The 23,481-nt window shown below is 41.4% G+C and overlaps 4 protein-coding genes and 3 long non-coding RNA genes across 15 annotated transcripts; 5 read left to right on the top strand and 2 right to left on the bottom strand.

Moving 5' to 3' along the window:
* The first annotated feature begins 693 nt into the window (after positions 1 to 693).
* Positions 694 to 2,328, top strand: LOC129583867 (uncharacterized). The gene is made up of 3 exons (XM_055475869.1): positions 694 to 998; positions 1,172 to 1,298; positions 1,626 to 2,328. The coding sequence occupies exons 1-3, from the start codon at positions 858 to 860 to the stop codon at positions 2,087 to 2,089; spliced, it is 732 nt and encodes a 243-aa protein (XP_055331844.1). The 5' UTR covers positions 694 to 857; the 3' UTR covers positions 2,090 to 2,328.
* LOC129583868 (protein lin-7 homolog C-like) lies at positions 2,158 to 18,843 on the bottom strand. 3 transcript variants are annotated; one of them, XM_055475873.1, is made up of 6 exons: positions 18,541 to 18,843; positions 3,656 to 3,765; positions 3,456 to 3,497; positions 3,159 to 3,307; positions 2,728 to 2,937; positions 2,158 to 2,622 (listed from the first exon to the last, which is right to left on the bottom strand). In XM_055475873.1, exons 2-6 carry the CDS (start codon positions 3,708 to 3,710, stop codon positions 2,455 to 2,457), a joined length of 624 nt encoding a protein of 207 aa, XP_055331848.1. In that variant the 5' UTR covers positions 3,711 to 3,765; positions 18,541 to 18,843; the 3' UTR covers positions 2,158 to 2,454. The 3 variants fall into 3 exon arrangements, with proteins under 3 accessions (XP_055331848.1, XP_055331846.1, XP_055331845.1); XM_055475871.1 differs by lacking the exon at positions 18,541 to 18,843 and adding an exon at positions 4,280 to 4,478; XM_055475870.1 differs by lacking the exon at positions 18,541 to 18,843 and having other exon boundaries at positions 3,656 to 4,225.
* LOC129583869 (uncharacterized) lies at positions 4,347 to 6,501 on the top strand. Its single transcript, XR_008689819.1, has 5 exons — positions 4,347 to 5,024; positions 5,191 to 5,340; positions 5,410 to 5,492; positions 5,875 to 5,934; positions 6,077 to 6,501. It is a non-coding gene; the product is annotated as an uncharacterized LOC129583869 (long non-coding RNA).
* LOC129583871 (uncharacterized) lies at positions 11,294 to 15,033 on the top strand. The gene is made up of 3 exons (XR_008689825.1): positions 11,294 to 11,892; positions 12,113 to 13,426; positions 13,490 to 15,033. It is a non-coding gene; the product is annotated as an uncharacterized LOC129583871 (long non-coding RNA).
* Positions 15,068 to 16,366, top strand: LOC129584082 (uncharacterized). The gene is made up of 4 exons (XM_055476186.1): positions 15,068 to 15,370; positions 15,433 to 15,806; positions 15,861 to 16,190; positions 16,261 to 16,366. The coding sequence occupies exons 1-4, from the start codon at positions 15,092 to 15,094 to the stop codon at positions 16,364 to 16,366; spliced, it is 1,089 nt and encodes a 362-aa protein (XP_055332161.1). The 5' UTR covers positions 15,068 to 15,091.
* Positions 17,187 to 21,998, top strand: LOC129583870 (uncharacterized). Of its 5 annotated transcripts, none has more exons than XR_008689824.1 (6): positions 17,187 to 17,242; positions 17,319 to 17,462; positions 17,520 to 17,636; positions 17,704 to 18,727; positions 18,793 to 19,968; positions 20,026 to 21,994. It is a non-coding gene; the product is annotated as an uncharacterized LOC129583870 (long non-coding RNA). The 5 variants fall into 5 exon arrangements; XR_008689821.1 differs by having other exon boundaries at positions 17,191 to 17,462; positions 20,026 to 20,973; positions 21,033 to 21,997; XR_008689822.1 differs by having other exon boundaries at positions 17,191 to 17,462; positions 18,793 to 19,437; positions 19,798 to 19,968; positions 20,026 to 21,996.
* On the bottom strand, positions 19,278 to 22,619 carry LOC129583865 (uncharacterized). 3 transcript variants are annotated; one of them, XM_055475867.1, is made up of 4 exons: positions 22,159 to 22,619; positions 21,921 to 22,087; positions 20,525 to 21,718; positions 19,278 to 20,159 (listed from the first exon to the last, which is right to left on the bottom strand). In XM_055475867.1, exons 3-4 carry the CDS (start codon positions 21,666 to 21,668, stop codon positions 19,726 to 19,728), a joined length of 1,578 nt encoding a protein of 525 aa, XP_055331842.1. In that variant the 5' UTR covers positions 21,669 to 21,718; positions 21,921 to 22,087; positions 22,159 to 22,619; the 3' UTR covers positions 19,278 to 19,725. The 3 variants fall into 3 exon arrangements, with proteins under 3 accessions (XP_055331842.1, XP_055331841.1, XP_055331843.1); XM_055475866.1 differs by having other exon boundaries at positions 21,993 to 22,087; positions 22,159 to 22,618; XM_055475868.1 differs by lacking the exon at positions 21,921 to 22,087.
* Positions 22,620 to 23,481: the final 862 nt, after the last annotated feature.

Genomic DNA, 23,481 nt, shown 5'->3' on the forward strand with positions numbered 1-23,481 from the left:
AGTGACACCAGTGTAGGTCTTCGCTGAAGACTCTACACCGAGGAACACTGGCGACTGAACTCTTGAACTCTTTCACAGCTAAGGAAACAGCACGGTTCTTCGCTGAAGATACCGTACCGAAAACCGAAGCTGGGTATCCGCGTCCGATGGGGAATTGCACCGCTTGTGGTGTGCGCTTTGCTGTCCGTACAGACCTGTGCCTTACTGGTCACACGGATAACAGATAACAGGCCAATTTTGCCTGACACAAATCAATTAAAATCAGAGAACCGCTGTCGGCTCTGCTACCATCTAAAGCTAGATCCAACTGTGATCCAGATACGGCGACCTAAACGGAATAGATCCCGTGGAGCGAGCAATGCGATATGTATTGCGAGCTATGCGGAAACACAAAACGTCGCACCGCTAATTGCTAACTTTTAATAATCTTGAAAAGTCTGGAGACCAGAATTCAACAAGTGATCGGCGCAGCTCGATCGTAAAGCGTAGAGCCCATTCAACAGTGTGTAACGCAGTGCAGCACGTGCTAAGCCGCGCCCACTAACACAACTCAAGCCAATCAAAAGAGACACAACACAGACACGTAATCCGGTGGCGTAGCGTTGCGGACGTGAACGCTAGTGAACCCCCGCTCACATACCGTAAGCTGTAATCATAATGACTTATTTTTTTGTGATTTTGGAACATTTCTGGTAGTATTTGAGTCAAATCGTCAAATAATTTGACTATTTGTAGTTTGTTTTAACTTGTTTGCCGCTTAATGGTGCATTAAATTAGTAACTGGTATCTCCAATATGCAAACTTTTCTAATTTTTTAAGTTGGCAGTTCTGGATCTCTGCTGCTTCGGGAAGACAAAATGTTTCGGTGTTATCTGTTGGAAAAACTGATTTATGTGCATCCGAATTTCTTGAAGTTGTGGTATAATTTTGAAAATCCGGAAAAATCAGAGCCATTTCGTTTGTCTCGGCACCTTCTACAGTGTCAGCTAGTAAATCATGTGAGTAGCTCAGTAGCAAATAAGTTCTCTTTTTAGTCGAAGTTGGAAGAAGAGTGTACGGTACGTTTGGTTTCTTCACTTTCTTGTAAAACGTTTATTCCAGTAAGTCCAGTATATTATTCCTGGTGTCTGATTACAGATTACATGAATTGTGAACAGATGTTTGGTTTTAGGTATTGCAAGGAATTGGTTTAGTGGTCATCGTTACAGATATATGGGACATAAAAGACGAGTATTTTGATCCCGTAGATGGTGGCATTTTCGTGCGGGTTCGCTTCCGCTGCAAAGTGTACTCGCCAGGTAAATACTAAAAACACTGTGCTTTCCGTAACTTCCGTGACGGTGATATGGCTACCGTCTACCTCTTGTTTACTACAGTATACGAGTAAATAGGTATTTTTATATCCATGTGGTATGAATACATATTTCTTTCATACACATAACTAAGTACGTTCATCCCGGACACTGCTTTAATGGAAAACTAAAAAAATTGTAATTATGTAACTAATCAAAAGAGCACGTTGTGTTGTACTACTTGCTATGTGTTGACATATCTCATATCTGTAACCTGTATGTACTGTGCAGCATTGATTTACAGTAATAAAAATAAGTATATTAATTTTCCAGTGCCGCGCTCCATTATGCAAGCTACCGTGGAAAAGATCGAGCCGGATGCAGTAATCGTTAGGCATTTGGGATTGCCTTCCGTGCGGTTTCCCCTCTCCTCTCTGCATCCGGAAACGCTCTTCAATGCCGAACAGAAATCGTTGGTGTGGAAGAAGACTCAAGTCGCACAGGCCGACGGCTCTGCCAAATATTTCGAGACCAAAGTGGGCGATAAAGTGAAGTACCAAGTGGACAAGGTGGAATACGATGAACACAAGCGCATTTCACCGGCAGATTCCGACGCGTGGACCGTGCATGCCAACATGAAGACGGTGCCACTTGGACCCGTTCACTGGTACAGCACCTTCCACAAACACACTCCCGCTCCAGCCCATGACCTCCTGAAAGAAGCTCTAAACAAACTTGATCCTGACCAATCGGATAGGTTGCGGTTTTTGCGAAGTGTATTGCCCAACCGGAAATGAAATTTGTTTTAATACGGATTCGTTGTTTTATGATTATGTTATTTTCGGCTTGCGCTGGCGATATGGCGTTGCAATGGTTGCTCTAGTTTTATTGTTGAATTCCTTTTGCACAGAAATGTTTGTAGTTCAATTTTGTACACGGCTACAGTGGTAAAAGTGCAGATCCACCAACAGTTCTACTAAATCAACAAGCAAATAGAATTTTGTATAGAAGTACAAATAAAGAATTAAAGAAAAACCAATTTTCACGAAACAAACAATAAACGAGCAAAAACAGCCCACCAATATTTAATAAGTACAGCAAATACTTTGACCAGTGACTATCATGGTCAAGTTTATTTTTAAATGCTTGGTTAGGTAGGTTTTTAACCGCTGGGTGTTGTCGGCTGACGCCGGCGGGCGCTGCGCTGCTGATCAAAACGCAGTTCTATTTCTTCGAGAAGTTTCGGACTGTATCGCACAACAAGTTTAACACTTCCGGTGGCCGATTTCAATAACTCTACGGCCTTTTCGTGGTTTTCTCCCTCCACATTCTATAAAAAATAAGGAGACGTGTCTGTAACTTAATTTTAAAAAGACATTACCATGACCAAAACTCATTTTGCAACATCAAAAACGTCATGAGAACTGTCACATACAATGCCGTTCACTGATAACAGCTGATCGCCGCGTTTTAAACCGCCATGTCGATCGGCTAAGCCGTCCGGAATAATACGTGAAATATATATGGGAGAATTCTGCTCCTTTCCGCCCATAATGTTAAATCCTAGTCCTTCGTCGGTTTTCGGCAGCTCCACTACTCTCGGATGCGAGTGGCCTTCGCTGGCAGCGAAAGCAGCCACAGTAGCCTATTTTCAGGGGAAATCAGATAATTATGCAGTGCCATTAGACATACCGATAATATTGCACATCTGCTCGATATAAACATATATAACTTCATTTTTTTCAGTCTAACGACACCTCAGTAAATTCAGAAGATAGAGATTTCAATAAAAGCAAGCTAGCAGAAAATAGCGTCCAACGTTGATAAGAAATTTCACCGTTTCTGTTCCAAAAAGCATTCACTTACTTTGGCTGTCGCATTTGCACGAACTTCCGGACTGCCAGTGTCCTGCACAGTCTGATAAACATATTCATACACTTCACGCACGGATGTGCAGAATTCACTCTGAAGAACACGCTGAAGAGCTGTTAGTTTTTGCACCGGAAGATTTCCGTCTGCAAGGACAAATATTTAAATAAATACAACATTAATAATATATACATTAATAATAAAGCTGAATCGCCCTGCGCAAACCGAGCCACACGCTATCAAACAAAATTCACGACACTACAAAACTCAGCAGATCAGCGTTCCAAACCGTACTTCGTTTCAGTCGTTCCAGCAGTTCGATAGCCCGTTGAACATCTATTTAAAAAGGAAAGGCAACATTACGTTAGGGACTGCATGATAAAGCCGTTAGGCTTTTAGCAATCACACTAAAAAAACTGCCATATGTTGCCAGTTGTTACGCTAAGAATGCATAGTTTCGCCTTTGAATGAGAACGGTAAGCCCATAAACATACCTCGAGAAAGATTTAAAGAGTCGCCGTTGTTGATAGTAGTCGATGCCGTCATCATGTTTATTTAACAGATGAGTTTGTGGTGAATCAAATGCGTCTTGTGTCTAACAGTACTACAACAAAACAACCACTGCAATACACAAGGCGTCATTAGCGGTGCTGTGCAGGGTCGTAATCATTTTGCACATCCGCAGTAAGACTGCACCATACGTAAAAAATAAGGATCTGTGCAGAGCTTCGAACTACGACGACACCCCTTTAGGTAATCAAAATTCAAAAGTGATCAAACAAGAAAAGAATCAGCTTCGTAAGTAAACTAAAAAATCAATAAGTTTCGCGCGTTCAAAAATGCAAAACATCAACAGCTGCGGGCTTCGCTCTTATTACGCAGAAGTTCAACTTCATACAACATAAGAAGAACAAATACTCATATCACGCACGATTCACGAGCTACAGTAAGTACGCATTACGGATATGTTCAAATAATTTAAATGCCTTCAATCGTGTGCTGGCTTACGAATCACGAATTTACGATTGCAGTATTAATTAAATCTACATTTATACGGAGTATTCTCCTGCTTCTCGCTTGACATAGTTTTATTGTGACAAAAAATATAAATCGCTAACCTGTTTGTAAATAAGTACTTATTCATATACCAGTGAGAAGAAACAGTATACTGTATAAACATAAGATGGCGTCGGTTACGTCATAAACTGGAGTTGGGAGCTGGACTTTCTAGTTACAATTCCCGGTTGTACTTTGTACTTGCAGCTCCCAACTGCAGCATATGATTCAGCACAACTGCAGCATATGATTACTGCATATGTACACTGTATAGAAGTACACTAACTAATTTACTCACTTACTGATAATCACACACACACGCGCTGGTGCATCTGCTGTGCATACCTCAAGGATGCTCGCAGCCCAGATGCAGCTACCTGTGCAGCCGTGTTGCACGCTTGCAAGTGGTTGTTTACATTCTTTTACCGCATGGAGCGGCATTGGCACATTAGCGCAACTGGCTCGTCAGCGATGTTGCTGCATACCATGCGCGTCTCTTATTGATTGAAAACACTTATAGTAATGCTGCGCACTTATAATATACAAATTATTTGTCAACTTATCGAGTAGTTTAATTGCTTAACTGGATTGTGCACGGCTTATATATAATTGTGAAACTTGACATGCGCCCAATGGTTGGAGTACTGTACGGATGGATGGATGGTACTGTACTATATGGATACTACTGTACACTGTACAGTTATATTGGTTTACTTTCACTGCTTGATTCAACAAGTTGTTTACATTCTTTTACACTATGGAGGAGCACTTTAACGCATCTGGCTCGTCAAAGCCTTTCAACGCATAGTAAGTGAAATATAATTACTTTTCAGTGGATATTACTAGCTGCTCTATTCTCAACTTATTTATACATATATAATCATGGAAACTAACAGGTACGATGGAATATTATCTTCTTTATTACTGTACATTATGCCTGTAGTGTGTAATCAATTTTGACAATTATTTGCAGTCTACTGCGTGCATGCTTATGCGTGCGTGCAGATCAACTGGAAAAAGTCCGCCAGGGTCGCTGCAAAATTTTTTCCACTGGAGCCAAAGCCACATTTCTGTTAACGATTACTCCGCTAATTGCAGAATTTATGAATTTCTTGTACACGAAGTAAGTGAAGCAAGTGTTTTTAGTTTATATTACGTTGTAACCCATGCTGTATTTGTCATGTGTACATAGTTTCGGGGCTGCTATAAACAACGAGGGTTTGAGTGGAAAAAGTTGGCCTGAACTTCTCAAAGAATTTTTCCACCTTGTCAACGGTATGGCGTAATTTGCTGATTCCGCAGTTTCCTGATTACAAAAATTATTATTATATGCTTGTATGTTTGCTCAATGCTTTTATAACAAAAAAATACATTTCGTAATAAAATCTTATTATCATAATTAATGAGTAATGTATTGTACAGTATTGCATTGTATATGTAGTATGTACCAGATACTTTTAAGGGTAAACGTTCTTTACATTTCTCAATAAATTTAGCACTAATGCTTTGTAATGCCAGGTAACAGAAATATGCAACGATAGCTTTTTTTGTAATTTTATTTACTGCTGCATTTAGGTTCCTAATAACAGGCGCAATTCGTTTTCAGCAGTATGAAGAGTATCAGCATCTTTTGCACCTAATAAATTAATTTTTCCAGAATGGAAAATCATCGCCATACAACCTTGAAGCCGGACTCGCATGGCCGGAAATATTTCAGGTTCAAACATGGCATCAGCTTTTGCTCTTATTGAGTTGTATAATTTCTCTAAACTAAGAAATTTCCCAAAATTGAAAGTGGCGACAATGTTAACAATTCTTGGATTCTTTAACGATGCTTTTTGATAGCCGTATTTTTGCAGTTTCCGGTAATAGTGATCCAATAACGCGAGAGCATCACTGATGGACTTTGCACCATTGACTGTGATCTTGCCGTTGCGGTACACTTGGCAGTGCGATTTGTAAGGACGAATGGAACGGAGAAGAAGCCCGGAAAATTTATGTGGTGCATAATGAGAAAGCGGAGCGCGTTCGGATAAGCTGGGTAAGTCAATTGCGCAGCCAAGGTCAGCAGTTGCAACAACGTTAGTTATTTTCGCCATTCAGCCAATTTGCAAATGTCTCCGCTTTTGAAAGCGTTGTTTGTGGTAATGAAGTAAGCTCCTTAAACTTCGGGCACCCAATGTCTTCAAGATTAAACACTTCAGGCAAATAATTTTCCAAAATCTTTTGCTTTTCCAATCCTTTGGCAAAAAACGTCAAACGCGCAGGTCGTTCACCAATAAGCTCCAGCATATCCTGAAGACAATCTCCACGATTATCCGCTTTGAAGTCTCCATTCTGTTATCGGTACGCTAGCAATGAAGCACTCCGTACCTAGCAATAGCTGGAAATGGATTCCTTAAATAGGTATCCGCGCACAACAGCTGATTTGAGATTCCGACTACCCGCTTCAGTCCTTGTTGTGGGGCCAACGACTTCGGGAAAACGACATATGTGTCAAAATTAATTATGGAGCGCGATAAATTATTTGACCAACCATTTGGACGAATTATTTTGGTGTACGGAGAAATGCAGCCAGCCTACGAAGTGCTTCAGCGCAAAGTCCCTTGGATTGAACTGACAAAAAATATTCAACAAATTGTGGAGGATGAAAATTATTTTGATGGTAAACAAAATATTTTGTTGATACTGGATGACGTGGCAAGTGGTTTGGTGAAAAATGAGCATTTGGCTAAACTCTTCACTCAAAAGTACACCATAAACGGCTTTGTGTATTTCTATTATTCAATAACCTATATAAACAAGGGTCTGCTATGCGAGACGTGCATCTTAATGCACAATATCTTATACTGTTCAAAAATAATCGTGATGTGAACCAAATCAAGATTCTAGAAAGGCAGACTGGTTTAAAACATCTCAGCGGAGCTTACGAGGAAGTCGGCCAGGAACCATTTCAACCTCTCATTTTGGATATGAAACCGGACACACCTGCCTATTTAAGGATTCGTTCAGCAATATTACCGGGAGAGTTGACTAAAATTTACATTAATCCACATACGACAAACTTGCCCAAGAATGTGTGATCAGATTTTAAAAGACTTTGCACCGTTTCTCCTTACCCTGCGATCGCTGAAACCCAAGCAGCGTCGTTTTCTTTTGGAAAATATTTCGAAACGACAACTTCGCTGTTTTGAAGAAATTTGTTTGAATTTGGTAAAGAATTCAGTGCCTCTTACCACCGATCAGCTAAAGGTGTGTCAGCGTTGGCGTCGACCATTAAAGCTGATTGCCCTCAAAAAATATCCTTTACGAAGCAAGAGGAAATTTTATTACAGCGCGGAGGATTCTTACCTGCGGTTCTACCTGTATTGGCAGCTGTTTTGGGAACTGCCTTACTGAAATGAAACCGGAAGTGCATTATATTGTTCCCGCGAGCGAAATGAAAAGACTTGCAAGTGACACGGTTGGTCGTATTGTAACGGATGTCCAATTACAACAGCAGCCTACTGAAGTTGTGGATATTGTAAAACTGGACGATTTGATGAGAGATATAATTTCACGGAATACGCTAAGCGAATGGGAGAAAGCGGAACTGTTATCAAGAAACTTGGCTCGCTTTTGGCGCTGAAAGAGTCGGCGTTCGGCCCTGACCAAATGGTTATTCCGCCTCCAGCATCTGTGCCCCCATTCCAGTACAACTATTAAAGAAGCCGTGGGTACCCCTAATATGCCTGATCGTATGTTAGATGCTTTCCCTCCTATTCCACCTGCACCCCCGACAAAACGCAAGCGTGCAAAGCGAGAAGTATTTGATGAAAACACTTTACAAATCGAAGGTCCCATCGGTTCAAGAACCAAATCCCAGTTCAACTGGATGACTATTAATAACAAATGAGTGGTGGTGGATGCGTTCCCTTTTCTTTGTCTTTGGGTGAAGGTATGACATGGAACTGCACATCTAGCTGTTGCGATGGATCAAGCAGTAGCGACGACGAATACGATGGCCAATCTACTGCTACGACAAGCGTATCTGAACCCTCAGCACCCGGGCAGCTTAACAGGGATTCAAAAGTTTCGCAGCCACTTTCCACAAGCACCAAACTATCAACAAACGCGGGAACAGCTGGAGCATCTGGATCCATATACAGTCCACAAATTTCGACGCAAAAGGTTCAAAAGAAACCCCGTAGTTGTCTCAAACCTAGCAGAGCAATATCAAGCCGATCTGGCAGACATGTCAAAATATGCGAAGCAGAACAAAGGATACCGTTGGATATTGTTTGTGATCGACGTCTTCAGCAAGAAAGTGAGCTGTCAACTACTAAAGAATAAAAGCGGTCTAGAAGTAAAACTTGGGTTGGAAAAGGTGTTTGCAGAACTCGGAGCTCCCATTAAATTGCAAACGGACAAAGGTCTTGAATTTTACAATAAGGATGTTAAGAGTTTTTTGACAGCCCAAAAGGTTTTTTGTTCTCTTCTGAAAATAAAGCAATCAAAGCATCCTTAGCTGAAAATGGCATACGCAATCTCAAGAAACGAATATGGAAATTATTTCGACACCGACAGTCTAAAGTGTACTGGGACGTTCTGGGAGATTTGGTAAACAGTTACAACAACGCAATTCATTCTTCGCATAAAGTCACGCCTAATGAGGTTAGCCAGTCCAATTCTCTGCAAATATTCAATCGACTATATGCAGAATTATTATTGGGAAAGCAGAAAAAGCCAAAGTACAGCGTAGGTGACACAGTACGAGTAGCCATCGACAAAACACTTTTTGAAAAAGGATATGAGTCAACATTTAAGGAGGAAATTTACAAGATACACCAAGTATTACCACAACAGCCCGAGCCCCTCTACGTATTACTGGATGAAAACGGGGACTTAATTCGCGGGAAATATTACGAAGCCGAACTCAGTCGTGTCAGAAATGGCTCATAATAGCTTTTATGTCACGCTTCCATCTGATGCCTGTATGCAACAGTTCCCAAAGAATAATGCAGCTGAATGGACCACAAAGTTAAAGAGCGTGATATCGCTACCGGGACAATGGGAAATGGCATTGGTGGAAATACAGTATCCTAATTCAATGTACAATTTACCCAGTCCCCAAACGTTGCACGTTGACCAAGTTACTTCTATGGATAGCAACGGTGTTTTCGCTATGGAGAGGGACACAATTACGGTACCTGCAGGGATCTATGAGAAAAGTGACATCATTAATTTTATCAACAGTAAAGTACCACGGTTAAAGCCATTTCGCGATTCTACAGCGAAAGAACAGGCGGCTTTCGAACTAGAATTATTTGCAACCGAGCCCAAGCTCAAAGTGAAATTTCCCAGCGTACGTGTTTTTCTGGATTTTCCTCCCTCATCTTTGCATCTATCCCGTATGCTTGGATTTAAAGAACGACGATTTTCTGCTGCACAGTCTGAACAATATGAAAATTTTTTAATGGAAAAAACGAATTTTGCTTCCGCAGCTACAACACTGTCCGACCAGCTGAAAGCCCTGGCAGAGTTGCAACTGTTGGAGACGTCTATAACAATGACAGCAGATAAGCCCGTAAATATGCACATTGGGAACCAGTCAATTTTTGTCTACTGCAACAAGTGCGACTACAATATTGTGGGCGATGAAACTATGCAGCTTTTGCGCGCTTTCCCCATTAAAGCAAGTGTTCCTCGCTTCGAAATTGTTTCCGAAAGGTTTGAGGATCCACATTATTTACCTGTTTTATACGATCGACTGGACACTATTGATATCAACATTGCAACTGATCTCGGAGAAGCGGCAATTTTTCAGACTGGAAAGTCAATGGTAAAGCTGCATTTCCGCCCCATTCAGTATTACTATCGCTAAAAAAATGCCCGTAATCCTCTTTGAGCCGTCACCATCGTTCTATCTGGATTTATTTGCGGGGGGCCGCCACGGGCGCTAATAGCCAGCACGGCTATGGAGCCGTCATGACACGCTATCGCGGGAGTTTAATGCAAAATGGCAGCGGATTTATGCTACCTAATTTCCTGCGCGCAATGTTTAGTAAATTAGCGCATTTTGCTGCCCCGGTTATTAAAGCAGCGGCACCACATGCCAGAGCAGCAATCGAAGCAGCAAAGCCCCACTTACGCGACGCAGCGACAACAGTTTTAAGTGAAACATCCAAGAAGGTAGGAGAGAAAATTTCGGAAGCGTTAACTGCGCAACCTCAACAGCAAGGAGGCATCAAACGGCTCAAGCAGCAGCACAAGAGGACAAAAGATAAAGAAACCTTCCTTCCGACTTAAACGGCTTAAACGGATTCCCCAAGAGAATTTGAGGACGCATTTTAAAATGGCTTTTATTTTGGAAGGAAGCGTGCCAGCTATGCAGGTCGAGTCGGATTTATTCTCCGTTCCGGCCACTCTAGCGGATTTTGTGCGGACAGAAGAAGAACGCATTCTACCAACATCAGGGCAAACAGAAGAAATTAGTTCTGGAGAAATTTCCTTTTACATTCCCCCTTCAACGTCGGCGCTGCTAGTGCTACCGGAAATTACGCTAGAAATGGATATTGCAATCAAAAAGCAAATTGCAGGACTTGGTGCGGCTACGCATATTGAAAACACGGATCTGGTAGCACCAGTGAACTTGATTGCGCATTCTATATTCAGCTCGGTAGAGGTAACAATGGCCAACCGCCTGATAACTAATTCCACCCCATTATATGCCTACCGAGCGTACTTGGAAAATTTGTTGGGGTACACACCGGCTGCCCTAAAAGCCAGGCAACAAGTGCTGGATTTTATATAGACACTCCGGGTACCTAGAAGATCATGCCAATAACGCTGGAGAAGTAACGCGAAAAGCTATGTTTGTGACCAACGAGTACGTCCCGTTCAGCGCCAAATTATGTACGGACATTTTTCAGCAGGGAAAAAATTTGATCACCGGTGTACCGCTACATGTGCGCCTCATTTTGAATAAGCCGGAATTCTACCTGCGTTCATATGCCAATCTTCCAGTGGATACCTTTAAAGCATACATTCGCAATCCGCGGTTGTACGTCAAACGCTTTGTGCTAATCCGGCATATTTGTCTGCGCTTACTGCCCAATTATCGACAAAGACTGTGAAATACCCTATTGAGCGAGTGTGTATGCGTGTTAATGATATTGGTATGATTCAGAGCACAGTGCTGGCTAATTTACATATTGGAGCAGTACCCAAATGTGTTTTTGTGGGATTTGTAAAAAGCTCGAGTTTTCACGGGCTGCGCCGAGGTAATCCGTTTAACTTTGAACATTTCAATCTCAACTATATAAGTGTCGAAGTCGACGGACAGTCGTATCCCGCACAAGCCTACCGACCAAATTTCGCCACGGGTGATTATTTGCAATCATATGACGGTCTGTTGGAGACGCTCGGCCGCTTGCACGCACCGGACGGGGCGCTGCCTTTCGACCGTAAAGCATTTGCGGAAGGATTTGCTATTTGGGGATTCGATCTGACACCTTCACGGACAGGCCGGGGACCGATGAGCACCGTGCGCCAAGGAAATCTATCAATCCGCCTGCAGTTCGCCGCCCAATTAACTGAACCAATTATGGCTATTACGATGATGGTGTGGGATAATATTATTGAAGTCAATTCACATCGCCAGCTAATTGCGGATTTTACAGCGTAAAAACCTAACGTAAGTGTTGTAAGACTTAAAAATGCCGTGTTGTTGCCTGCGCGGTAAGCTTCAGGGTCGCCAGCGGGGGTGGGCGCGCCGTCGGCCCCTTTTGACGCTGAAGAGAATCGTGACGGATGTGGTAAACAATGGGCGACCGGAGCGCTTCGCGCTCTCGGTCGCCCGTTGTTTACAGGACAAAGTGTAAAAAAAAAAAATTCAGATTTTATTTTGAATGCAGATTGGCACTAAAATGGACACTGCTGAAATCGACCACGTGCTACGTTCAAGTACCGTGACGAAAGACGCTTTTATTGGTGTATTTGCTGCGGACATGTTACCACCGTCCCTGCCAATGAAGCTGCCATGGGCATGCGTTGTCAATACTGACGAAGCTGCAAAGCCAGGCTCGCATTGGTTGGCGTTCTACCAGGACGTCCCGGGAAAATTGGAATATTTTGACTCTTATGGTCACGAACCGAGATTTTACGGCATCCATATTGAAAGTTTTTGCAAGAACGCCGAGTTAGTTATTTCGCAAGCGCATCGTTTACAAATGGAATGGAGTACCGTGTGCGGACAGTACTGCTGCTTTTTTATTCTAAAACGATGCTCCGGCGAGTCATTTACCTCTCTTATTCATTTGTTCACCAATAGCAAATCGTCGAATGATCGAATGGTTTGTGCTTATATTAATCATTATTTTGATTTGAACACTGTAATTCGTGATCGCTCTATGATAATTCAGTCTGTTTTCCGTCAAATAATGCAATAAAATCTGGCCATCCAAACCCTTACGTATGAGTGTAGGTGTAGTTACTTTGTACCGCAACAAATTGCAGTGCAACAAAATATTACACTACAGCAACATTGCGCTGCCATGTGGATGTTTTGTTTCGAAATATAAACAGGACATCGCATTTTGTACTCGTGGTCTTGCCAAAAACATGTGCTTCATAGCAGTTTTTCCTTACTGCATCTATTTCTATTTGGCGAAGCAGAATGGTTTTTCGAATTGTTGTGGACATCAAATGGTATAATCGTAATGAGAAGTCAATTATAACGGAACTGGCAATTAGTTCTGTTGATTTCCATTGTCTATATTACACCCGATTTTTGCTTCCTCCGGATAATTACATTGTTAGCAAGTACGGCATCAGTTCCACGAATGTCGATGAAATATTTGTTAAAGCTTTCTCGGACCTGGAGATTCAGATAAATCGAGCGTTCAGAAACTATCTGCAAAACGTTAAAGACCCCCTAAGCGTTGTTTTCTATGCGAAAGGTTCAGAAAAGTGCGGTATTATCCAGGATTTATTAAAATCTGATTGCATCAACTTGGACTCGTTAGGCTGCCCGCGCTTTTCCGATTTATGCAATGACAGATGCTACAGTCCCAACAAAGCACAGGCTTACTCAAACTGGATGCTGACTCAGTATCTAAAAAGTTCCAAAAAATGCTTGCTTTGCCGCATGCCGATCCCCGACACTGGCGTTCGTCATCATCGACGATGGCGCAGTCGAATTTCAAGACCAGATCTAAATTACTATTCGGGTACGTGCTCAAATTTTGATGTTCTTTTTTAAAACATTTCTGACAAGGTTTACGAAATTGCAGATGAACAGGGTAACAGGTGCTGCATCCGTTGTGGAGCTGTATTCATTTCCGGTGAGGACCGCACTGAACAAAAAAGGATCGCGGATATTAACATGCCTGACATTTTTAGCGCATGAATCATTGAGCGATCTGTTTGGAAATTCAGATGATAACAAAAATGCTGTAGCGGAATTTATTCATATATAATCTGAGTATCTTGGGTGCATCTTTGAGACTAGTAAAATCACGTTGCCAGAGCTCGTCTTTACGATGACGCAAGTACCTGATCGTGTACAGGGCAACTCTAACGCCTGTACTAGTAACCCACAGTTTGCTGATACCGCACTTTTTAATCATGATTATGCTCTTCTTGATCATAATTATACTGTACCACGAGCTGATCTGCCAGCTTTGAATATCGCTGACGAAGTCGATCCAGACTTGAATGACATTAAAGATTATTATGTGCTCGAAAATATCGGAGCAAAATATTCCCAGAAATTTTCAGTTTCGTTCGAAACTTACAAATGTACAGTGACGGGGCTGGATAATCTATCGTTCAAGTATGCTGTTAAAACGATAACACTCGTTTTGAAAGATATTCTGGAGAGTGTGATTGCTGCGATTCCAGCGCATAACCTGGTGCGAATCCGCATGTATCAAAATGCTCTGCAGTATCCAATTTGGATGCCACCTATTCGGCGGGACCAAATAACAATTGAACGGTGGATGACGACAATAAGGCGGATTCTAAACTCTAATCAGGCTTTTCTGCTAGACGAATCATTTGAACTGTCAGTCCAGCACACTGATTTGCCATCCGGATCATGCAGAAAAAATGTATCAAAATTGTTGCAGCGGATTTTAGACAACAAAAGATGTATTACCCAGATTCGAAATACGGACTGTTTGTGTATGGCCAGGGCTATAGTTGTGGCACAAGCGCATGCAGATGGCGACAAAGAGCTGTACACAAAGCTTTACCGAACCAAAAGTTGCAAGACCAGAAGACAAAAGAATTATTGTTGACTGCCAACCTGCCAAACAGAGAATTCAACGTGCAAGATATTCCCCGCTTTGAAGAAGTTTTACCGAATTATCAGTTTATTGTGGTATCTGTGGATCATGGAAATTCTATCGTCTACTGCGGCGCCTACTGCGAAAAGCGAATTATGCTGCTGCATCACGATCAACATTTTGATGTTTTAACATCTTTACCGGCCTATTTTGAGCACCACTATTACTGTTACCGTTGCATGAAAGGCTACGATCAAAGACAGTATCACCGCTGCGAGTTCAAGTGCCACCAGTGTTTGTCTGCAACTTGCAAAATGAATAAGCAAGAAACCATACACTGTCTGGACTGTAACCGCGATTTCTATGGGCAAGATTGTTTTGACAGACACCAAGCTGGGAGCAGCACCATCTGCGCAAATTTTTCATTTGCCGTGAGTGTAAAACCTTTGTCTCTATGGTAAATCGCCGTATGAAGACCAATTACGATACAATTCATGGTGAGGACAATGACCAGGACCACGATATTGCTGAGGAAATCGAACTAGATGTTGACGATCAGCAACATCGATGTGGTGAGTTTTTTGTGCGACTTGCTCGTTATTCTATATGCCGGAGGAAAACCATGTGTGTTATATGAAACCCGTGGAATTTACGGATAAGGAAAAGGCCAAGCACCATAACGACAAGCTGGCATACTTTGACCTGGAAACATATCAAGACGAGAGTGGAGAATTTAAAGTCAACCTAGCGGTGATCGCGACAAAAAATGAAAAATTTATTCTTCCAGAAAACGGTAATATTAACGGCGACATTTCACAAGAACTTGGCGATTTCATTTTCAGTGAGCGTTTCCGTGGCTACACATTTATGGCGCACAATTTGAAGGTAGCGAAAGTCAACACGTTAAGTAACTTCTTTATTAAATAAATTGATAATTCATTTTTCAGGGATTTGATGGATACTTCATTTTGAATTATCTCGTGAAAAACGGCGTTATTCCACGTCCGCTTATTTTCAACGGGAGCAAGGTTATGCAGATGGACGTGCCCAAACTCAAAATAAAATTTCGTGACTCTATGAACTATGTACCATCATCGTTAAAAAATTTTGCGAAAGCATTTGGTTTGCAAGAAACCAAAGGAGATTTCCCACACAAACTTAATAAGCCTGAAAACTGGAATAAAATAATTGCTTGGCCCGATCGTCATGACTATGGCTATCAGTCTATGAAAAAGAAAGAACGAAAGCGCTTCATGAAATGGTACCGCAAAGAGCGACGCCGTCACAGGAACAAATTCGACTTTAATGCACACTTTATCAAGTAAGCTAAACCCTTATGCTATTTACAGAATCGAACTTATCCGATTCGTTTTAGGTATTGCTCACAAGATGTCCTTATTTTGCAACAAGCGTGCGAAAAATTTCGAGCGCTTTTCCAACAGGTAACCGATGGATTATGCCCATTTGCGTCTGGACTAACCACACCCGGCATGTGCAATTACTTTTGGAGAGCGCGAATGCTGAAGGAAAACCAAATTGCGTTGATCGGCCCTCCTGGTCAGGGCAAAAAGTCATCTGTCAAAGGAGAGCGTTGGCTACGCTGGATTGAAATGGAAAATGATGTAAAATTGCAAAAGAGCATCGAATCGGTCACTGGACTGTGGATGGTTTTGATCGGGATACAAAAACCGCTTACGAGTTTTAGGTTAGTCAGCTCGATATAAATGTTATCGATCACATTCAAAACGCAATTCACCTTCAATGTTTTTGTGCAGGATGTATGTGGCACGGCTGCAGCGAATGCACAACAAAAAGCACGCTGCATCCCTTTCTGAAACGGCCAATGGAGGAAGTCAACAAAGCAACTGCCTTACGCCTTGAAGCTATCAAAACTATGGGCTATTCCGTAGTTTCGATCTGGGAACACGACTATGATAGCCGGCTCACTACTGACCTGGAATTTCAGAAAATAATTCAGTTGACCGGTATTGAAGAACCTATGCACCCCCGAGACGCATTTACTGGTGGCAGGACAAACGCTATCAAGTTGTACCACAAGTGCGATCCTGGAGAAAAAATCTATTCGCTCGACGTTATCAGCGAATACCCTTATATTAACAAAAATCTACCTTATCCGGTGGGACCGCCTGTTATCATTACTAAAGATTTTCCGCCTGTGAAGAGTATTTTTGGAATAATTAAATGTCGCGTCATTCCTCCACCGTCGTTGTTTTTACCGGTGCTACCTTACAAAACTGATAAACTGACTTTTCCTTTATGCGCTAAATGCGTGACGGAACGCGTAAACGAACCATGTTCTCACGATGATGAGGACAGGGCTCTGGAAGGAACTTGGTGCACTCCAGAAATTCATCGAGCATTAGAAGTTGGCTATCGTATCGATAAAATATACTCGGCTTGGCACTATCCAGAACAAATGCAGTATTTATTCAGAGAATACATTGACCTGTTTTGAAGCTGAAAACGGAAGCTTCTGGATATCCACCACAGTGTCAAACGGAAGATGAAAAAGACAGATATATTCAAGAATTCCTTGCTAAAGAAAATATTCTACTGGATAAAAGAATATTGCGAAAAACGACGCATTGAGAGCTCTTTGCAAGCTTATGCTAAATAGTTTTGGTACACATGTGAACTTATTTAATTTGTGCATGTTCATTATTTTTACGCTCATTGCAGGGAAAATTTGGTCAACAGGAAGACCGATCCAACACGGATATGGTGGAAAAGAAAGAGGTATTCCATGATTACTTGTTTTCTAACAAGTACGAAGTCGCCGGGTTCGATTTGGTCACCGATGAAGTGATGGCAGTTCAATACCGCTCCAAGAAGGACTACATTGCGACGAGCAAAAAGACCAATGTTGTTATCGCAGCTTTTACGACTGCGTACGCACGGCTACACTTATTAAAATTCATGGAAATGGTTGGAGACCGTTTGTTATACCACGATACAGGTGAACGCGCGAAACAGTATTATCGGCAAATTGCTCATCCACTTCTTTATTTTGCAGACAGCATTTTCTACATCCATAGAGACGATTTGCCCGATCCACCAACGGGAACGTGCTTGGGTGATTTGTCCTCGTCTTTACAGCCTGACGAGTACATTGACGAATTTGTAGCGCTTGGTAAAAGAATAATTATCTAGATAATAATATGCGAGCAACTTAAAATGTTAATTCTTTGTTGTCCCAGGACCAAAAAGCTATGCTTACCGGACAAATACTGGATGTGAAACGATAAAAGTCAAGGGATTTACGTTGACTCGGCAAGCGAAAAAACAGCTAAACCTGGAAAGCCTGAAAGAGATGCTACTGGAAAGCCTGGCATCACCGGACCAGCCAAGCGGAATTACCGTGAATTATCCGTTCAACATAACACGCAATAAGCGCAAGCTGGAAGTTTCGTCGGCGGAAATTAACAAACGATTTAAACTTACTTACTCAAAACGTAGAATTGTTGACTCTGATTTTAACACTCGCCCATGGGGTGATGTTTCGATTGAGTAAATCATCAACTTCCAGTGCGGTGCAATTGTTAATAAAAGTCCTGACACTGTGGCTTGCTCCGAAAAATGCTTCCAGCAGTATTATAAGAATTAACATAACAATAATGCAAGTCCCCACCACGGCTTCGCAAAAGTTTTTTTTTACACACAATGCGCGCCATTGTAACAAAAGTCACTTGTTTTTTTTTTCTAGATTTTATGCGTTCCGTGGTGCCTTTAATACTTACTTCCTCCCGAAAGACTGTAATTAGTTAACTATTGTATAAAATTTTAACTACATATATATATATATATATAGTATTATAGTATGCACTATGGACATACACTATACAATTGTGATGACTCATATTCTGGAGTTGGGAGCTGTAGTCATAAAGTCCAACCGGGAATTGCAGCTGGAAAGTGCAGCTCCCAACTCCAGTTTATGACGTAACCGACGCCATTTTATGTTTATACAATATACTGTTTCTTCTCCAGTGCTATAAAAGATTAATGCCATCTAAATTCGAATTACGAGTATTTACCTGCAGGATTACCGGTGCTTAATAGTTAATATTATATCGATAGTATGGAAACTATGGATGGACCGATCCAGTTGCGACTTTAAACTTTGCGACTCTTTTGAGTCTTTTCAGCAGGGTGTGCAACAAATTAACACATCTTTCCATCAAATTGACACATCTTTTCTAAGGACGAGGGAGTAATATTCAAGTAAGTAATTTTATTCACAGTACTTTTTACTTAACTATGGTAAAACTGCCTTAATGTCATAACAGGTGCACCATCTACAGAAAGTAAAGTACACTGGAACGAATTATACTGAGAGAACACTACCAAATGGCTCCTAAAACTAGGAAGAGTGCATTTACGTGCTTTACGCATAAGTATAGATATACGCGACATTACGGGTACATCCAAGGATGCGTGCGCATTGCAGTGTGCTTATTTATAGCTAAGCGAGCATTGTACTTCCGATCCAGAAAAATCGATCGCACTTTAAAAGCAGCTTTTCAAAAGGATGTGGTGCCAAAAGCTGCGCATCCATAACCAGTTATCAGTTTAATCGCGGTCGATTCATTGGGTTAAGTGTGGCGAGTTGACGCTTCCAGCATTTGTAGTAACTTATATCTATAGAAGTATGCTCACTATATATACTGTATTTTGTGGATAGAACTCATATAAATTTCTTTGCGTTTTTGGAACCCTTTTCTTTGTGTACCTTACAGATTACAACAGAAACACGTACAACAAAGGCAAGATCTAGAAGCATCGAATCTCCTTTGCTGTCGATCACAAAACACCGCAGTAACTTCGCAAACTTAAATAATACGAAACACAACACTTTGAGCGACAGTGCTCGTATTTAACCACCACAAAGCCCGACAAAGGCTACCTACGCGGCGGCGTTGCCGGTACCGGCGGTACGTAACGTTAGCACAATGCCCGCACATAGCAGTAAATAAAAACATGTTCTAAAAATAAATAAAAAACATATTCATTTTCTATACAATACATAAAAACAAATCCACCTCGCAGCTAAGCCGGCAACAGACAGTCAGAACTTGTTGTACACATCACGCTCCGCCTCACATGCGTAATATTACAGAAAACATCCGCATTGAACGAACACGCATTTGCACTATTATAATCATGCATGTAGTCGTAAATCGTAATCACAAAAAAGTAAACACATTAAAACTGTGTTACATCTATGAAATAGCTGCAATGCCCGCTGGAAGCTCCGTACTGTTATCACCTTCGTCGGGGCCTTCTTTTTCTAGATCTTCGTCAGAAAGAATCGTAGGGCACAACGAGAAGGATCCCTTAGGTATGAACGTAGCTGACATGACGCACACAGCAATTATCGTGAAATGCACGCCGCCCACATAAATAATTGCTTCGTGAACGTCTCCGCCGTTCGCACCGCCTGTTCGCGCGTAAACTTGGTCCAAGTAAGTCCCCAACAACGGTGAAATTATGGCATATATAATTATGTACGTTGAGTACAGGAACGCCATGACCGCGCCCAGTGGGGATACCGCCGACTTGGATCCTTTGCCCAGTCGGGTCAGTGCTCCCTGGATGTACGCCGATATGGAAACATCGCCAGCGGCCCATCCAAATGAAATCGGAATAAAAGTTGCTGTAAAAAAACAGAGTGATATAAATTTTCTGCTTGCGTAGTGGCACAGTATATGCGCACGCTGAAAGCTTGCAGTTTACTAGAAAATAACTGTTTTCTAGTAAACTGTGACTAGTTTCTAGTAAACTAAAGATCTTACTGTTGCTACGTAAGATGTTACTGCAGGAATCGTCTGGTAAGCGGTTACTTGAAAATAACTGATCAAACATTTAGCAATTTAGAAACTAGATGTACTAATTAACTAACTAGATTGCACTTGTTCAAAGCGCATAATAAATTTTAATACTGTCTTTAAATTTCTATATATCTGTATCTATTTTTATGCAGCAATATTTCATAGCTTCACCAACAGAAATATTATTTACCAGCAACCATCCAAGCGTATCTCACATCACCAGCGGGAGGATACCAGAATGGTAGGTACCAAACAATCAATACAGTGAGTGAATCTATCCGTAGCCATGGAATGGGTGTCTTTACGTAATTTGCCAATATAAACACTGTCGCAGCACCGCATAATTCGCCAAAATTAGACCCACCGACCATAACTTGCGACCATGCCGACTCTCCTAAATATCGCTTGGCAATGACAGGTGCTAAAGCATTCTCCAAAAACCGGTGACCGTACAAAGCAACCGCATAACCATTAAACAGCCATATAAATTTCCGGCTGGTGAATATTATTTTTGCTCCGGTCCATATGGACGCAGCAAACAGATAAAATCCACCTACAATGGCTTTAATGTAACTAGGCTGTTGTTCGAGTTTGCCCAGTTTTTTCTTCTGGAATCCTAAATCGGATATAAACCACCAGGTGATTGCTGCAGCGGTGTACAAAAGTGGTGTGATAATGAAGGACATGTTGTTCCCCAGAGCTGGAATTAAAGCCAGCGCGGTGGCAAATGCGCCTAATGTACCGCTAACTTCGTAGCAAATGTGGACCAGTGAATCCATCCGGATGAGCTTCTTCACATCCCCACCGACAATGTCTTTGGGAATAACGCGCCTAATTAACTCCACCATGCCGTACGCGATGCCGGTTACGCAGTAAATCGGAATAATGCCATCCGTATAATATGTTCCGTAATACGAATAATCCCCTTTCTTGTGCTTTGCCTCCCAATCTGCCGGCTTAATGTAACCACCTGTTGCTGCGTCAACAATTAACAAAATTGCTGTAAACAGTCCGAAAACGAATACAGCCGCGGTGAGGACGGTTTTCGTGGGAAACCGTTGTATTAGCGGAGCAATTAGGATGGATCCGACACACTGCAGCGCCTGGTTGAGACCAACCAACAGGCCGACTCTTTCGAATGTTTTTGCAGTGGTATTGGTGCGAATGGCATCGTAATCGTACCGATTGGTAGCTAATGCAATGATGGATCCATTGAACGCTTCCAAACCAAACTTATACAAAGTAATTCCCAAGATGTATATAGCAATATTACGCTTTTCCAGCGGCGAGAATGACCGCCAGGTTTCGCGAATGGACGCTCTGACGTCAGGCATCTTGTTTTCGTGTCGTTAACGTTGTAACGGCGAACGGATTTCTCAACTACCTACAGAGTACAAGCAAATTTTTCGGGCTTATACTATTTTTTCAGAGTCGGATAACTGCAGATAATTAAGCAAAAACTAATAATTTACCAGCTATACATATTGTGCAATACAATAATACGGTTCGAGAGACCACGCGCACTTGAATCAGCGGGGCCACCTTATACACGTGGAAGTTATTAAAAAACAAGATTATTTCAATACTTTTATTGGCAGAATTTTATGGAATAATTATCTCATGCAGTGATCCAAATCCTCTATTAGCCAGTAAATTACTTAAGAAACTCCAAAATTAATCACGGTTCATGAGTAAAAATATCTGGACAATCAAAATGCGTGCGCCGGTGCACGGAGGATTTCCCCAATTCACTCTGTAAAAGTACATCACGCAATGGTATGCTACATGTAAGAACTTATGGTAATTAAAAATTTATAAGCATACCAGAATCACGACGACCGTCAGAAAAGATGAGAAAAACGTTTAGACGGTATTTGTAACTTTTCTTGTTATGCTAGCGCTACTATGCAGACTGCAGCTGACTGCCCATCTGCGATACAGAAGAAACCTTGAAAAAACAATTTCGCTATGGGTGCTAAAATGGTTTCTACAGTAAACATAAACATTCGCTTCGATTGCACCCAGATGTACGTTTAATCTGTTCCGCTTCACAAAAAAACAGAAGCAGACAACTGCACCGTGACAATGACTAATATTTCCCATACTTCTATAGATACCGAACTGCACTTCTCGGTAAACTGCCGCTAGTGTGGTTAAATGTCTACGAAAAAAAGGTAAACAAAAATTTAATGCCATCGAAAGGATCGTGCCTACAATTTTACCTCGTAAGTGCAACAGAGGCGTTATGTAGGTATAGGCAATAGCAGAGATCGTAAACTCTGTTTTTACATGTGTTTTCGAACACCGACATATACAATATTCATATGCAGTTCTATACTCCGTTAAAAACGATATTTATGAAAAAGTACCGCAAATTGTAAACAAAAAACCCAGTAAATTCAAAAAAATCTACGGCTAATAATTACCTGTGCCGACATGGAAATTACAAACCGGCATTTAACACGCTTTTAATTTGTCAATTTGACAGCGGCAGAATGTCATGCACAAAAAAATTTAAGGATTTTTTCAAGTGCTTGTACTTATTAGCACACTAGAACCACAATTTCATGAAACGATTTTTAAACGAAGCGCATTCAAAGGTTGCACCATCTAATTTATTAGATACATATTACAGTAAATTCAGTTAAGTTCACAATAATCATAACCGGTTATAATGATAATATCTTGTGGTATTTTATAGCTGTTATATTCGCAAAACTGTTATTATAAACCGAATTCTGGTTCGCTAAAATAAAAAGAAAAAGGACATAACGGCCTCACCTGACATCTTTAAAATAAACTAGCAAAATCGAAGGCGTCCTGATAATAATATACGCGGCGCGCGCAAGCCTTGATCCAGCATGTATCTGTATTTATAATATCATGATTATCACAAACGCATAGCGTAAATAAGAAATTTTGCACTAGCAGTTATGAGAATGAGAAACGGAAACTCTACTGGAAACCAGACGTGTGAAAATCAAAGCCTGAAAGCAGATTTGGAATGGATTATACGGTAGGAATAGGCGTACCAAGCGCCAACAAAAGAGTTTTGTGAACGATGATATCGTCTAACAAACAACTGCCAGAAGTATCGGCGATTTTTCACTGGCGTTGTAGATGCCAATACTTTTACATCGCCGATTA

Source organism: Paramacrobiotus metropolitanus, unplaced genomic scaffold (assembly GCF_019649055.1).
Source record: "Paramacrobiotus metropolitanus isolate TYO unplaced genomic scaffold, Prichtersi_v1.0 Parri_scaffold0000012, whole genome shotgun sequence".
NCBI classification, from domain to species: domain Eukaryota; kingdom Metazoa; phylum Tardigrada; class Eutardigrada; order Parachela; family Macrobiotidae; genus Paramacrobiotus; species Paramacrobiotus metropolitanus.

Excerpts from the sequence above, each read along its gene's own strand:
- LOC129583867 (XM_055475869.1), top strand. The coding sequence starts at position 858 with ATGTTTCGGTGTTATCTGTTGGAAAAACTGATTTATGTGCATCCGAAT. Across the intron at positions 999-1,171 it reads AGTGTCAGCTAGTAAATCAT|GTATTGCAAGGAATTGGTTT; the intron begins GTGAGTAGCTCA and ends GTTTGGTTTTAG. Across the intron at positions 1,299-1,625 it reads CTGCAAAGTGTACTCGCCAG|TGCCGCGCTCCATTATGCAA; the intron begins GTAAATACTAAA and ends TTAATTTTCCAG.
- LOC129583868 (XM_055475873.1), bottom strand. The coding sequence starts at position 3,710 with ATGATGACGGCATCGACTACTATCAACAACGGCGACTCTTTAAATCTT. Across the intron at positions 3,498-3,655 it reads CTCTTTAAATCTTTCTCGAG|ATGTTCAACGGGCTATCGAA; the intron begins GTATGTTTATGG and ends CTTTTTAAATAG. Across the intron at positions 2,623-2,727 it reads TGTTATCAGTGAACGGCATT|AATGTGGAGGGAGAAAACCA; the intron begins GTATGTGACAGT and ends TATTTTTTATAG.
- LOC129584082 (XM_055476186.1), top strand. The coding sequence starts at position 15,092 with ATGCCGGAGGAAAACCATGTGTGTTATATGAAACCCGTGGAATTTACG. Across the intron at positions 15,371-15,432 it reads TTATGGCGCACAATTTGAAG|GGATTTGATGGATACTTCAT; the intron begins GTAGCGAAAGTC and ends TTCATTTTTCAG. Across the intron at positions 15,807-15,860 it reads TTTAATGCACACTTTATCAA|GTATTGCTCACAAGATGTCC; the intron begins GTAAGCTAAACC and ends GATTCGTTTTAG.
- LOC129583865 (XM_055475868.1), bottom strand. The coding sequence starts at position 21,668 with ATGCCTGACGTCAGAGCGTCCATTCGCGAAACCTGGCGGTCATTCTCG. Across the intron at positions 20,160-20,524 it reads ATACGCTTGGATGGTTGCTG|CAACTTTTATTCCGATTTCA; the intron begins GTAAATAATATT and ends GTTTTTTTACAG.